This window comes from Gallus gallus, chromosome Z, assembly GCF_016699485.2.
Source record: "Gallus gallus isolate bGalGal1 chromosome Z, bGalGal1.mat.broiler.GRCg7b, whole genome shotgun sequence".
Taxonomy (NCBI): domain Eukaryota; kingdom Metazoa; phylum Chordata; class Aves; order Galliformes; family Phasianidae; genus Gallus; species Gallus gallus.
In genome coordinates, this window is record NC_052572.1 from 40,413,560 (window position 1) to 40,427,103 (window position 13,544).

Consider the following 13,544-nt stretch of genomic DNA (forward strand, 5'->3'; position numbering starts at 1 on the left):
CAGCATAAGATGGAGCTGTTGCAGTAGGTCAGCATCTGGCTGAGATGCAGCAATAATCTACCTGCAAAGAGAGTACCCACAAGCAAGTGGGCTTGAAAATGCCAGACCAGTTCCTACCGATTCCTGATGATGATGGACTGGTGAAGGACTCATCTTCGCACAGGGGCAGAAATGAAAGATGTAAGACTAGGGGATCAAAATCTTGTAACATGGCATTTAACTACTACAGTGGGAGAGATCTTCACAGGGTGTCTCAAAGACCTTTTTTTTTCACATGAAACATCTATAAGAAAACATACAGTAAATTGACAGAAACTTAAGAGGCAATGACTTTCTTTGGGATTTAAATCAACATAAATTTCAAGAAATGTATTGTGGCTTTTAGATATTTCTTGCATTCCAGTGCATTCCCGTTTGGCCAACACGGCTGTTGTCAAATGCTAACAGCTATCTACTGTAACCATTAGCTCCGATGAATGCAGCCAGATCTTTTCCAGTGTAAAATTGCCACATTTCAGTGACTTGGAATTTAATAGAAAATGTAAATTTTAGTCTTAAATTACAAGCCACTGACAGTGATGAGTTTACGGCAACTGCTGAATTTCTACCCAGACTACGTGAACTGTTGTCATAAATCGTGCTAAGCACCTAGAATCCAAATAAGCACATGGACAGGTTTCCTCTCTTGTAAGTATTGTTATAACCTACATCCAACTGAGTAAATAGGTCTGTCTGTATTCTGTTGTCTTGGCTCTCTGCATTTCAAATCACCTGAGATTCCACTTAAATTTTGTTGCTTTATATAGAGCACAGACATGCCTGTATCTAAATTTTTTATGTGCTCAAAAAATTGCCTCAGGTTCTGATTTAGCTCCTCAAAGTAGCGTTCCTGTTCCTCATGTCTCTTAGGTGTTGTTTCTATGCAGACTATACTTTTTATCAGGCACTTCTGCGATGTCTGAGCTAGAAAACAACTCAGTGTAAGAAAGCTCCATCCAAAAGCTGCACAGGTTTGTTTGTGTAATGCTCTTGTCAGATTTGCCCACCAGAAGGTTGCAGCCATGTATGTCTATAGCCAGGGCCCAACTTTAAAACTAGACTCTTCAATTTGTATTCTCTGCATTGTAATTTTATTTGGTGGACACTCAAATCTGTAACTAGCACTTACATGGTAACTGGGCAAACCATCAGGCCCATGGTTCGTGCATCAGAAGCCACGTTACTAATGACTTAAAGACCATCAATTTCTTAGTGTTTCAGTAGCTAGTGGGGAAAAAAAATATACGTAAGGAAGGAATTTGTTACAGTACTAAAAAAAAAAAACTGTGCACCAACTACTTCTCATCAAAAAGTGTTTTAGGTGAAACATCTTTCATCGTAACAACTGTCATAACTGCAGAAAGTTTTTCTCCAGTGTATTTTTATTAGGGATTCCTGCCATCATATCAACATACAAAACAATCAGGATGTTGACATAGAAATGTGAAATTCACTGTACAAAGATAAGGCTCGAGTTACAGATATATTATCCCCCCAGTCTCCAATGAAATAAAACCATATTTAATTCTTCCCAGAGTTGTGTTTATAAATGTTAGACAAACCACAAAATAGATTTCAAGTACATAACATTTTACAATATAATCCAAGCACAGACAGAAATGCACAATACTGTACCTATAGATACTCCATAACCCAACTGTCATCCTCACCAATAAGATGCTAGACTGCTATTCTGTCTGAGTATCCCCAACTATATGCTTCTGCGCGCATTAGGTGTTCCTGGCCTTTAATGTTAGAGGACTCTTGTGACTTTCATTTGAATTACGCTGATGGTCTATAGAATAATAGAAAGAAAAAGAAGATTTTCAGAAGGCCAGGCCTGGATGTATGCACATAGGTAGCAAAGGTAAGTACATGTGCACGTATACTCTCGCATTTAACCCTACGTAAGACCTCACTACACTGCACAGTCTCTGAGATTACTTTCTCATGCAATTTGATCATTTTCTGATAGAGTTAAATCAAGCAAAACAATACTCCCACTTCTTGTGTGCTATAATTTACAGGAACAAGATTATATTTTAGAGCATAGGGTTTTATTTATTTTTTGTTTAAATCAATTGTCAGACTTAAACAGGAGCCTGCATGGAATCTTGTCTCTGTAGTCCAGCAGGACACCAGCTTTCACAGTTTTCACCACGTACAACACCTTTTCTGATACCTTTCTTTCAAAACAGTATCAGTGAATTACTTCCTGTTAAGACCCAATATCTACTTCAGTTTACTCTCCATTTCTACTAGGCTGAATGATTATTACCTCATGGGAAAGGATCATTTAGCTACAAGTAGCACAAGATGAAATCCTTATCAAGTAACTAAATCAATAATGATTCTTCTGTGGAACAGATTGTCAGGGAAAAAGTCAGTCAAGAGGAAAAGGCAATTCATTTTAGCCTTTGTTGCTAGAGAAATGAATAGCAATCAGAAAGCTTTCTGTTGAGAAAAGGAACTCCTGAACCCTTGTAACTGTCTCATTCTTTAAAAACTGGAGAAGTTTAGAAAGGAAAGGAGAAATCTTGTAAGGAAATCACCATTTTCAAACTAGACACTTGTAAAGGCTTACATGAGAAAGCCAAGCCCATTCTCTGATACTGAAAATAAAGGAGTTTATTTAGTAGGAATTAAGAGCTGTGGTTACAATATATTAAATGTATGTCTTAATAGAACAGTCTCACATATGCCTTCCATTTGTAAATCTCTAAGCAAGAGAAAGACTCTGAGGTCGAAATCAGAGTTCCCTCAACTTTAAATACGAAATACATCTGCTCTAACATCAGGGGAAATAAAAACAACAAAAGCTTCCTCTAAGATTCTTAGATAGAACCTCTCTGGTACATCTGAGGGCCTTCAGATGCTCTCAGCTATTGACAAGATTTTACTTAAGTATGTTCTCTAAGCAATACTGGAATAACTAGATATACAAATTCATCTTACATGAAACAGCATTAAGTCCTGCAACCAGGCGTACACTAATAGGAAAGAGGGTAGGTATGCTGCTATATGTAAAAGGAAGCATATCAGTACACACAGAAAATATGTTGTCTTGGAGATTAGTAATAAAGGGCATCAAGGATAAATATGCATCTCTTAAAGCATTTAATCCTTTAACTGTGAGTCAGTAGAATACTTTCAGGTCAACTGTACAGTCTAAAGCTTTGCTTTTAAAAATGCATGTATGTTTCTTCTCTATCATTTTTAAAATTAGGTCACGCATCTACTGATTTAGGTAGGGTTTTGGCTTTTTTTCTTTTTTTTTTTTTTTCTTTTCCCCTACTTACTATTGTCTTCTTCCATGTTATATACAATAATCTACATTTAGACTGAAGACTCACTCTCTTCCAAAACATACTTGGACTATCATATAGAGACTTTCTAAAGCACTGATAAATTGTAAGACAAACTGACGTAACAAGAAGGATCATTATTTTCAATTCTGCTCTCTTCCCTACGCCTTACAACTAAGCCTTTCAGAAATTCTTCTGAAAACTTCGTGTCATTTAATGTCCCCCAGGCAGCCCCTACTGAACCTGAGTGAACCTTCTATATATTTCCCAAACCGCTGTCTCTCCTACAGAGCTATTTCTATCTCATTCATTCTCCAGCCAGTAGTTTAAAAACAAATCATTGCTAAAACACCAAAAATAAACTTCATGTTCTTGTGCATTATTCTTACTAATCTGTACATTTAAATAACATCAGAAGTTATCTTTTGCTAAAAATTTACCAAAATATTTTAAACACATAAAATTGTAAAAAAACAAACAGAAAAAACAAACCAAAACCAAAAACCCAGCATAAACATTGCTTGTATAGGCATAGGCATTGGTTAGAAGAGATCGCTGCACTAAGGAGTATATTCAAAAAAGTTTCTCTTTCAGTTACATTACATTTAATGTCATGGATTCTACAATTAAAGGTGATTAACCTATCATTACCCCATCTTGTATAATGTAATAAGTGAGCAGAAAAACTGAAATGCAATTAAAATAAAGGTTCTTTTAAGTTACTGAAAGGTGAATTTATAAGCCTGTAACTAAAGGAGCAATTTAAGTGGGCGAAGGAAACTTAAGATCCTGAAAAGTGTGATAATAACTGAATATGAAGACAGCTACCTATTGATGGCCCCAGGGGCATTATGGAAAGCCGGCACTAACTGAAATTTTGAATATAGCCCTTAGTAGTATTATTTCTGTAAAATTTAAAAGCTGCCCAGCATGTCACAAATGAAGTTTATTTTGCAAGCCACCCACTGCCTAAGTGGGCAGTAATATTCAATGTGAAATTGCTGAAACTCTGGTGTCTGACGGATTTCATGGAGAAAAGAGATCTGAAGGTCTGACTCCAAGAGAACAAGGAGAAGAGGAAACACAAGCAACATCAGTCCAAGGCCTACAAGGAGAAGTCTGGAGAAACTCTTCACAAAAGCATTCACCTCTATGTTGCCCATTACAAAGTCATAGCTCCACCTAAGCGCTCTTCGAGCTTCTTTCAGCTCTTCTTCTTCTGCAATCATAAAGGCATTTTCATCTGCTTCCAGTTCCTCAAATGAATCTGTATCATCTTTCTCATTCTCTGCTCTTGGACAGGTATCAAAGAGCATGTCAATCTCATCATCAACTGGAGTGGGCAGCAAGCTGGCACTGGGATTATATACCAGTTCTGAGATGGTTAAAGGTTCCTCTTTCATCTTCTCTTCCTGTTCGATGGCATGATCAGTATTGTCCCCAGTGTTCTTAACTGGGGAGCTGGAAGTCACAGGAACTGAAATCTCATCTTCCTTTGGCAGTTGGATATCTGGAAAAAAAAAAAAAAAAAAAAAAAAAAGGTAGATAGAGAGATGAAAATAGTGATCCTATATTTCTGCTTTCCTGGTGCCAAAATTCCAATAGTATTTTTGTAAGTTGGAGAGATGATTCTGCAATCATTCTGCATATTGAAACCTTTGTCATACACAACTAACAAACACCGGAAAAGCCTTTTGAAAATTTCATCACTGTCAGAGGAGGACAACACCTTTTATAACACTGCAGTACAAGAGATCCAATTAAATTTGTATGATGCAGCTAGCACTCATACCAGTGTAATACAAACAGAACAGTTCATTTTCTATGGGCAGTCAGGCTTCTGATGTAAATGAATACCAAGTGCAGATGTGAATTGGTGCTATCTGTTGTCAAAGTAGGAATAATAACAGTAATAATTAGACCAGCTTCCTCTTCATTTGTCTCAAAGAAATAAAGTGATAAGACAATGGGTGAGGTCAGGAATTTTTGACAAAGCATGGTATTAGAAGAGACAATAGACTCATGATAAATTCATATTAACAGTAAAGATGATAAAAAGAGAGGTGGGTTAGCATACCATATAAGGATTATATGATTGAAACTGAATAAAAATGCTTCCCATCTTTAATGAGCTTTCCCTCCTCACATCACATTTTTCTGCCAGTCATCTTTCCTCTCCTTATACTCACAGTCTTCTTTCTCCCTCTCCTTTCAAATCCTCTCTCTCCTTCACAAGAAGTCTTTATTAGCCTTACTAGTATGTTTGTTTCCTACAATCCAATTCCTTGCCCAAATTCTCCCCTCTCATGACTTGGTACCCTTTTCCCAGTTTAGTACTAACCGTAGTAAATCTGAAACAAATTCTATCTGTTCTGCAGCTACATGAAAACGGCAGTTACACCTTTTTGCTGTCCACAGCAGAAGGGAAGGGAAAGTGAACCAAGCCTGGAGCTGGGAAAAATGATGGGAAAATATTTCCTTTTTCATTTATACCATGTCTGATGCTTGTTATCATCATCAGATGCCATCTGTGTGCAAGAGGAACAAGGGAAACTTTTGCAGTATCATGTGTATCAATAACATATAATAAAGTTATATTTAATAGTTGTCATTTTGCGAACTTAAATATCTCTCCTTTCTTTACAGATGAGTAAAACAGTAATGATATATCAAGTAAAACCAACATAACGAGGTTATATGACTTGTCCAACAAGAAACGCAGGAAAAACATGGCAGATCAGTATTTATAACTCAAATTAGCCCGATTATTTGATTTTGCCAGTAGATCTCTGTAAAAGATATGTAAAGATGTTACAGGATAAAAATTGAAGCAAAAATACTGTTCCTAATGACATCTACAATACAGGAAGATATGCAGCCTAAATGAATTTTGAATCACAGATCTGAGGTAGAATATTAAATTGTAACTCAACTATTACTGACCAAAATGCTGCTGAGAATCTCATTTGGAGGTTGGTGTCTTTTCACATTTTCCTTTAACATTTCAGTGATTTTTAGCATTTTAAGCATCCTAAAAATTTTAGATTCAATGTATCAATATTATGAGTTTTGTTCCAGAAGTCTACCTCCCCTCTATTTGACCAGATGGCAAAAGTATATTCCTGCAGCAGTGGTTACTTGATCAGTAAACTGGCAACGAGCCATAACTGTATCACAGAGTTGCAGATAACACTCACTGTATACTGTACACACAGTTACAGATTTTGCATTTCTCAAATGACGAGGTCTTAAAATCTCCTTCTGTTTTCCTTTCTTTTCCTTCCCCTTTTACTGCTACCACAGCTCGACAGGACATACCCATGGCAATCTCAGTTTCATAACAACTGATGTCACGCCACTCAACCATAGACCCCCCCCTGGGCTACACATAGGCACATGACCACACTTCTACCAGAGCCTCAAATAGTCTTTGCAGATCTCTGGTTTTGTTTGTGTTCTCTGCCCCCTTAAGAAAGACTAATTGCAGAAAACCTGTCAATACAAAGCCAGCATATCAAAATTTTGTAGAGGAAATTAAATAAACAGATGAATAACTTTAGAAATGTGGCTGGATCACTAGAAATCTTAAAGCTTATTAAAGTACATCCTAGTAGAAATATGTATCTAGTACACCTCTATATGTCAGAGCACCTGAGAGTTACCATGGAATCTTCCATGTAACCTGTGCAGTTCCTTTAGCACATTCTCAAGCCTTTTGAATGGGTAAGTAAGGTTCATGGTTACCTCAGATTACAGACTTCCAAAAACTGGGTGAGTGATATGCTGTTAATATCTGGTAACTTTAAAACCATACTTAACCTGATATCAGTTGGGGTGAAATGCCAATAAATACAACATAAAAAATATGTAACATATTACAAATATGTTGAAAAGACCTAGGAAATGGCAGAAAAAACTCACACTTAAATTTGACTTATATTAAAGCAATCCCTGAATGAGCCAGCTTGCTCTTTACCTGACAGGACAGCCTTCTGGATTCCCTTCTTAATGCTAGCTTTGTGTCTCATGTTATATTCATCAGAGAATACCTCTTCACTGCAGGACTCTATCAACAGGAAGCATCTGCCCTTCAGTAAAGCATGTTAGATGTTTAAAATCCATTTCCCCCTCTAAGTTTTCAAACGGGCCCAGACAGATCTCTTCCCTTATTACTTTTCCTTCCCTCTAGGAAATAAGCTTGTCATGCCTCCAGGTGAGGCCTCACAATCAATCTAATAGTTAGCCTCAGCCAGAAAGAGTTTCCACTCTGTCTCATTTGTTCCCTTATAGAGCCAATTTGTAAAGCTAACCTACAAAAATGACCATTTTTCTTCCTAAATTAGTTGTCTGATGTTTTTCTACCTGAACTGGCTTATAAGATATTGTCAAGAATGCAGCACATTACCAGCAGCTGGAGAGAGAACGGGAATGCTCCTTTCACCAGCTGCTTGCCAGTAGATCTTGCAGAGCTGAAATGAAACCTTGTCCTCAATAAAGAAAGTGACAATGCCTTCTCATTAGCCTAATTTGACAGCTATTAATTCCTTGTCTCAACTCTTATGTCCTCTCCTATTATGGTTATTTGAGAAAGTCATCATATTTCAAATGAAAAATGTTCTGTGCTGGAAATTGCTGTCAATACCTGTCTTTGTATTAACAAATGCATTTGCTACAGTCATCACAAACTGAATAACACTATACCCAAGAAAATACAGATATTATGAGGTGAGAAGAAAGAGATTTAGGATGACCTTTCTCCTAAGCATCCCATAACTGCAAGTAGTGCTATATCATCAAATCCTCTGCATCTATTCTGGAGTGCATGCCAATTTTTTAAAACATTGTAGCCTAAAACACTAAACATCTACATATTTATTTGAATATGAAAGTACAACAATTTTCTTTTCAAAAATGCTTTCCACTTTCTCTTAATAGAGTAAAAGGTAAGTTGAGCCACTTAGGCACCTCGGTATGGATTAAAGGTCCTAAATTTAACCCCCCAAGTTTGTGAATCCTGCCCATAAGCCACTCTATACCTGCTTAGATATATTACCGACCCTTCAAGGTCAATAATATATCTGTCCATCATGTTTCTCATCATACAGAGGACAGCTGCAACTACTCCAAAGAAAGGTCACCTCAATTTATGGTTCAGAGCCTTCTCTTCTTCACCAGAGCAAATTCTAGTGTGCATAACACACATAGTGAACATAAACAAGGAAGATCATATTAACTTTCATTAATATTGCTTTTTTTCCTCATGCAGCTGGCAAATGTCCTTTGACTTTGTGACTACCTTTTCAGACCAGTGATTTTCAAGGAGGTTGTATTAAAACTGAACGTGCCACAATTTCAAAGTGTACCTCAGCTTTATAGTCCATTATTTAGTTTCAGCTGGTAACTTCAAAGCAACACAATCAAAAGATGGCACATATGATACCCAAACAACTACTACTGCCATCCCTTCCCACCCCATACTCTTTTCCTAATATGGTAGTTAAAAAAAAACAACACATCTTATTATATATTATCAAAGCAGAAGGAAGAGAAAAAATTTAAAGGATCTTCAACTATTTTACAACATACGTTGTTAAGGCATATCAAAGCAAAGCAACTGCATTTTACACCAGCTTGATACAAATGTAAAAAAATGTTCTAAAATAAGCATTTGAAAATTCTGAGCATTAGCTGACCCTGTTGCAAACTCATTTGATACATATATATAAAAGGATATACAAAGCTGTTGTTTTTTTTCTTTACTATAATACTGTAAAATTTCTGAAGGATTGAGGAAAAAGATAGCTATTAGCCATGGTCAGACTAAGGCCACAGCAAAGTTCCAGTCATGTTACAGCATACAGATATGTATGATGAGCCACTACAATTCTGATGGTGTCAAAAGACATACATATAATGGCATGTACTGCTCACAACACTGAGATTTCTTGTGCAGGCACAATTTGGGCTGAATTTTGAAAAGTCTACTGTTCCTTTTAGAACAGTTAACATATTATATTCAGATTTGAAGGAATGTAACGAGTATAAAATTACATTTGAGAGCACTTCATTCCTTTCTTTTTTTCTTTTCTTTTTTCTTTTCTTTCAACAAATTCAACAATCAATTTATATTCCATAGATCAGAATCTTACAATACATACTACACATATATTAAGTAAATATGTTCAGTTTTATTCCTTTTATGTCTACAGCAAAGCTTTGCTACGCTTTACTGGCAACTGGACAAATCTTACAGAGAAATCTCATTATACAAGCCAAAACTCAGTACTTCCCTTCCACTTAAATATTGGGATTCCTCCAAAACTCTAACTTGCTACTGCAGATAGGAACATGAACAGCTGAATAAAACACAAGTTTACAGTGGTCATATGCTGTGAACATGAATATGGAAGCAGTCTGACATAAACGATGCCAGATGCTAGTGTCTCTAAAGGAGCCAAAAACAGCAGCTGAGGATTCATAGGATGAAGGGCAGCTCCACTTCCACCGTTCTTAAGAAGCTCCAGTTGCTGAAAAGACAGCATTCCAGAAAAATGTATGCTCTTACTAAAAAAATTCAGTTTGCACTTTGTCTTGTGGCTGCATACACCGCACACAGCTTTACTGACCAGACAGGCAAACACAATTACATATCTGTAAAACAACTAGAACATGTGTAGAGGAGAAGGGAGTGGGCACAAAGATTTCCTTATTTTAAACAGAGAAGGAAAAAATTAGATATGGTGCAGAAAGAGGACTCTCTCTGATTGAAATAGTGCGTAAACAAGCACAGCCATCATGCTGCAACAGGTATGGCTCCTTTCTGTCATCACTTCCTCTATTTCGTGCATTCCTTCACTTACTTTAATTACAAACTTTATATGTACTATGCATAGAACTGCTTGAAGAAGAGAGTAACTTTCATTTGAGCAAAGTTCATGGAGGTCACAAAGGAATAGAAGGAAAGGGAAACAGAATCTAAAATGGCACTGAAGTCAAATATTTCCCTTTAGAGGATCTGCACCACAAACAGATGCACAGCCTTCAGAAGTAGGAGGCTATCTCCTACCCATTTCCCATGTTCAAATAAAACACTTAATCTGACTTTGCAAGGAGAATAAATCACTGACAGCTTTAGACTTTTTAGGTAGTGTCCAAGCTTTCCTGCTGGCAGTTCCAGTTAATTTTATTCTTACTGGAACTTCTAGAAGGGAGTAAAGCCCTGTCACAGCTGCCAGCTCACATCAGCTGCAAGTGCTGTGACTCCGCAGCATTGCAACTGTCTTTCCAGGCACATGCTATGTCACAGAGTTCAGCTAATGACACACTATGTGCAGCTGCTAGGGGCGGCCATTCTGCTCCTCACATCCTGCAAAGCACACCCAGAGTGCAGAAATAAAAGCAAAGTAGGGCATGTAGTACAGCAGGACTTCTGGAGTATGCTGTCTCTATCTACCTCTGTCCTAGAAGCCCATGTCGCAGTGCTGATCCTTCTCAGAATTAGGATTAAGCAGTGAAAAGGCTCAGGTGAGTACAAGGGAGGGAGAAATGCCTGCAATGGAAACAGGAACGAGAAAGGAAGATTAGTCTGTCAGCGGAGCATGGAAAGGGGAGGAGCTTGTGAAGTGACTGCCATCACTCACGGCCTAGCAAAAGGCAAGGAAAGCAAGGCTGCAAAGAATTGGTGCCAACGGGTAAGCTTAGAACCTGCAAAAAAGACGTGTGGGATATGTCAGCAACCTCGCTGAGCACTTCTGGCACAAATCACCATTTTTCTGAAATGTGGCATGCAGAACGAGGGTCTCCCAAGGAACTGTGCCTCCCTCCTCCGTGAGTTTTGTACAAGCTGACCACAGTCCCTAGGTTTTATAAGCTGATATGCAGATTTTATACCTGTGTATACTAAAAGGAATAACATCCTAAAAATTGTACCGCAAGATCACGGTTTATAAGAATTGTCATAGCCCCAGTACACGAATCCATTATTAGACTACTGCCTAGTACAAGATGGCTTGCATGTATTAGAAGACCATCTAACTGAGAAATAAGAATACAAAATTCATGTGAAGAATGATAATTCTTCAATTTCACTAAAGATTTTTGAAACAAGGGTGTTCAGCGCTACTTTCACAGATACTACTGCTTCCCCTGAGTGGTGAACTCATCACACAAAGGCAGCCAGGAGCTGCTGCCCCTCAGAGAGAAGTCACTGAAAGAAGCAGACTCTCCCATACCTGCTATACTTACTGTCTTTTGGTTTTCAAATGTTACAAGCATGACAATACTCTGGTCATTTCCAGGACATCCTTACTTGAATGTCCTGTAAAATCCCATTTCTGAAATGAAGTTTCAAGATCAAGGCATGATACAGGTGCATGAGAAGCTGAAAGCTGTCTATCCACATAAGCAAAAGCATAAGAAGTATTGTAGAAAGCGTGGAAAAACAAATTTTGAAGCGTCACACTTCATTAACAAAACAGAGGCATACAGACCAATGGATGGACCAATCTTGTCTTTGGCAAAAAAAAATACGGTATAAAAGCAAGTTAAAAGCTTAGTTTTGATTGCTATCCAGAACAACACTTTTTGTTCTTTGAGTCATATTCTTTTATGTATAATGAAAAAGAGATTTGAAACAGGCTCCTTCCTTCTTGTCAATATTAATATTCAGGGTATTATATTATTCAGTACTGAGAAAAGCAGTAACAACAGAGTTATGATCTGGCAAATCAGTCACTCAGTTGCAGATAAGCAAGCTGAAATGTATCCACTGCTTTATTCAACTAATATTCAAGATAAAGTATCAACTTATCTTCAAATTAAAGAACTATCTAGTTTTGTCAGAAAACGTGACATTTTAAAAGTATTTCTCCCTTGAATCCAAAAAAATCCACTAGAGTATAATTCCAGTCCACTATTTCAGTAAAATGTTACAACAAATCTCATTTAAGTTTTTTTTTTTCTCATTCATTCTTCCTTTGTAACTCTTCTCTTGTCAGTAATTCATCCTTATTCTCTGATGTATTCAATGTAATATTTCATCACGCACACTTTCTTACTAATAGCTCACTAATAGCATAACCAGCTACAGAGAAAAAAAAAAAGTATGAGTAAAATAAATTAAAAAAATTAAATTTACCAGCCCTTCTGGCTGTGATCTTGGAGCCATGCCGCAGTAATCGAATGCACACTTCCTTGTTACAGTGGTTAACCATCCGCAAATGAATGCTTCTCTTGGTTTGGATTTTTACAAGGCATTTCACCATTTTGACTGTGAATCCCTCTTCTCAAAGTCTTGTAGAAACTCTACTCATACTGCCTTCAACCTTTCATTGAGTTTCCTCCGTGTTTCAAAAGACCAGTGCAAGTCCCTCTCAATGAATCAAGTGACAAGCTTCTAACATGGCCAACAAAAATATCCCAGCAGGGAACAGAACGAGGGGTTATTTTTAAACACTTCTAAATACCCTGTAACGTACAATACAAACTTCCACAGAGTCCATCTCAGTTAGCAGTTGCTAGTGTAACAGCTGAATCACACACGCAAGTATAAAAATATCCAAGGCATCAAAACATATTGCAAAGAAACAAAGGGACAGCATTTAGGGACTGTTTTTCATGGAACAAAATGATACTGCAGCCATTATTTTTCTGAAAGCTTTAATTTGGCAGCTGATGTCAATTCCCCACTGCTGCCTGGAAAGTACTTGCAGAAAATGTATAGTTACGAAGGAAAAAAAAAACATGCTGTGCTTACGGGCCATAGTTTTAGGGGAACTAATGTGATGAAAATTCTTTCATTTCAAGCCTAGCATCAAAGCTGACCTCTCTGTGAATAAACAAAAAGAGAAAAATCCTCAACTTAGGGAAAGCATTACTCTCTGCATACGTGCTCCAGTTCTCAGTTGTGGGCAACTACTGAACTTTTCACATTCACCAGATATATGCGGTGCTTCAGAAGGCTGGCCATTTGTGTGTCCTGTGCAGCAGGCATACGTGGGTTCCTAAAAAAGGCATGACACACAGATGATCACTGCTGACCACTCGCTCCAGCTGAAAGCTGGAATGCAACCACATGCACAACATCATGCTGTCCTAGTGGGAGAGAGGCTCTGACTGGGTTCATCAAAGCCACAGAGAGAAGTCTGTGTCTGTGATCTGGCATTCCTGTACTCTCTGCACTATAAAATCAATAACATGCTG

At 37.5% G+C, this 13,544-nt stretch overlaps 1 protein-coding gene across 9 annotated transcripts in view; it reads right to left on the reverse strand.

The window, feature by feature from the left end:
• Nucleotides 1–1,403: 1,403 nt before the first annotated feature.
• The window catches only part of FRMD3 (FERM domain containing 3), a 159,742-nt gene continuing 147,601 nt past the window's right edge, over nucleotides 1,404–13,544 (reverse strand). For all 9 annotated transcript variants that reach the window (XM_015280365.4, XM_046905929.1, XM_003643038.6 and 6 more), the window contains one exon: nucleotides 1,404–4,854. In XM_015280365.4, the coding sequence (XP_015135851.1) occupies nucleotides 4,259–4,854 (596 nt within the window). In that variant the 3' untranslated portion in view covers nucleotides 1,404–4,258. The remainder of the gene's footprint in view (nucleotides 4,855–13,544) is intronic.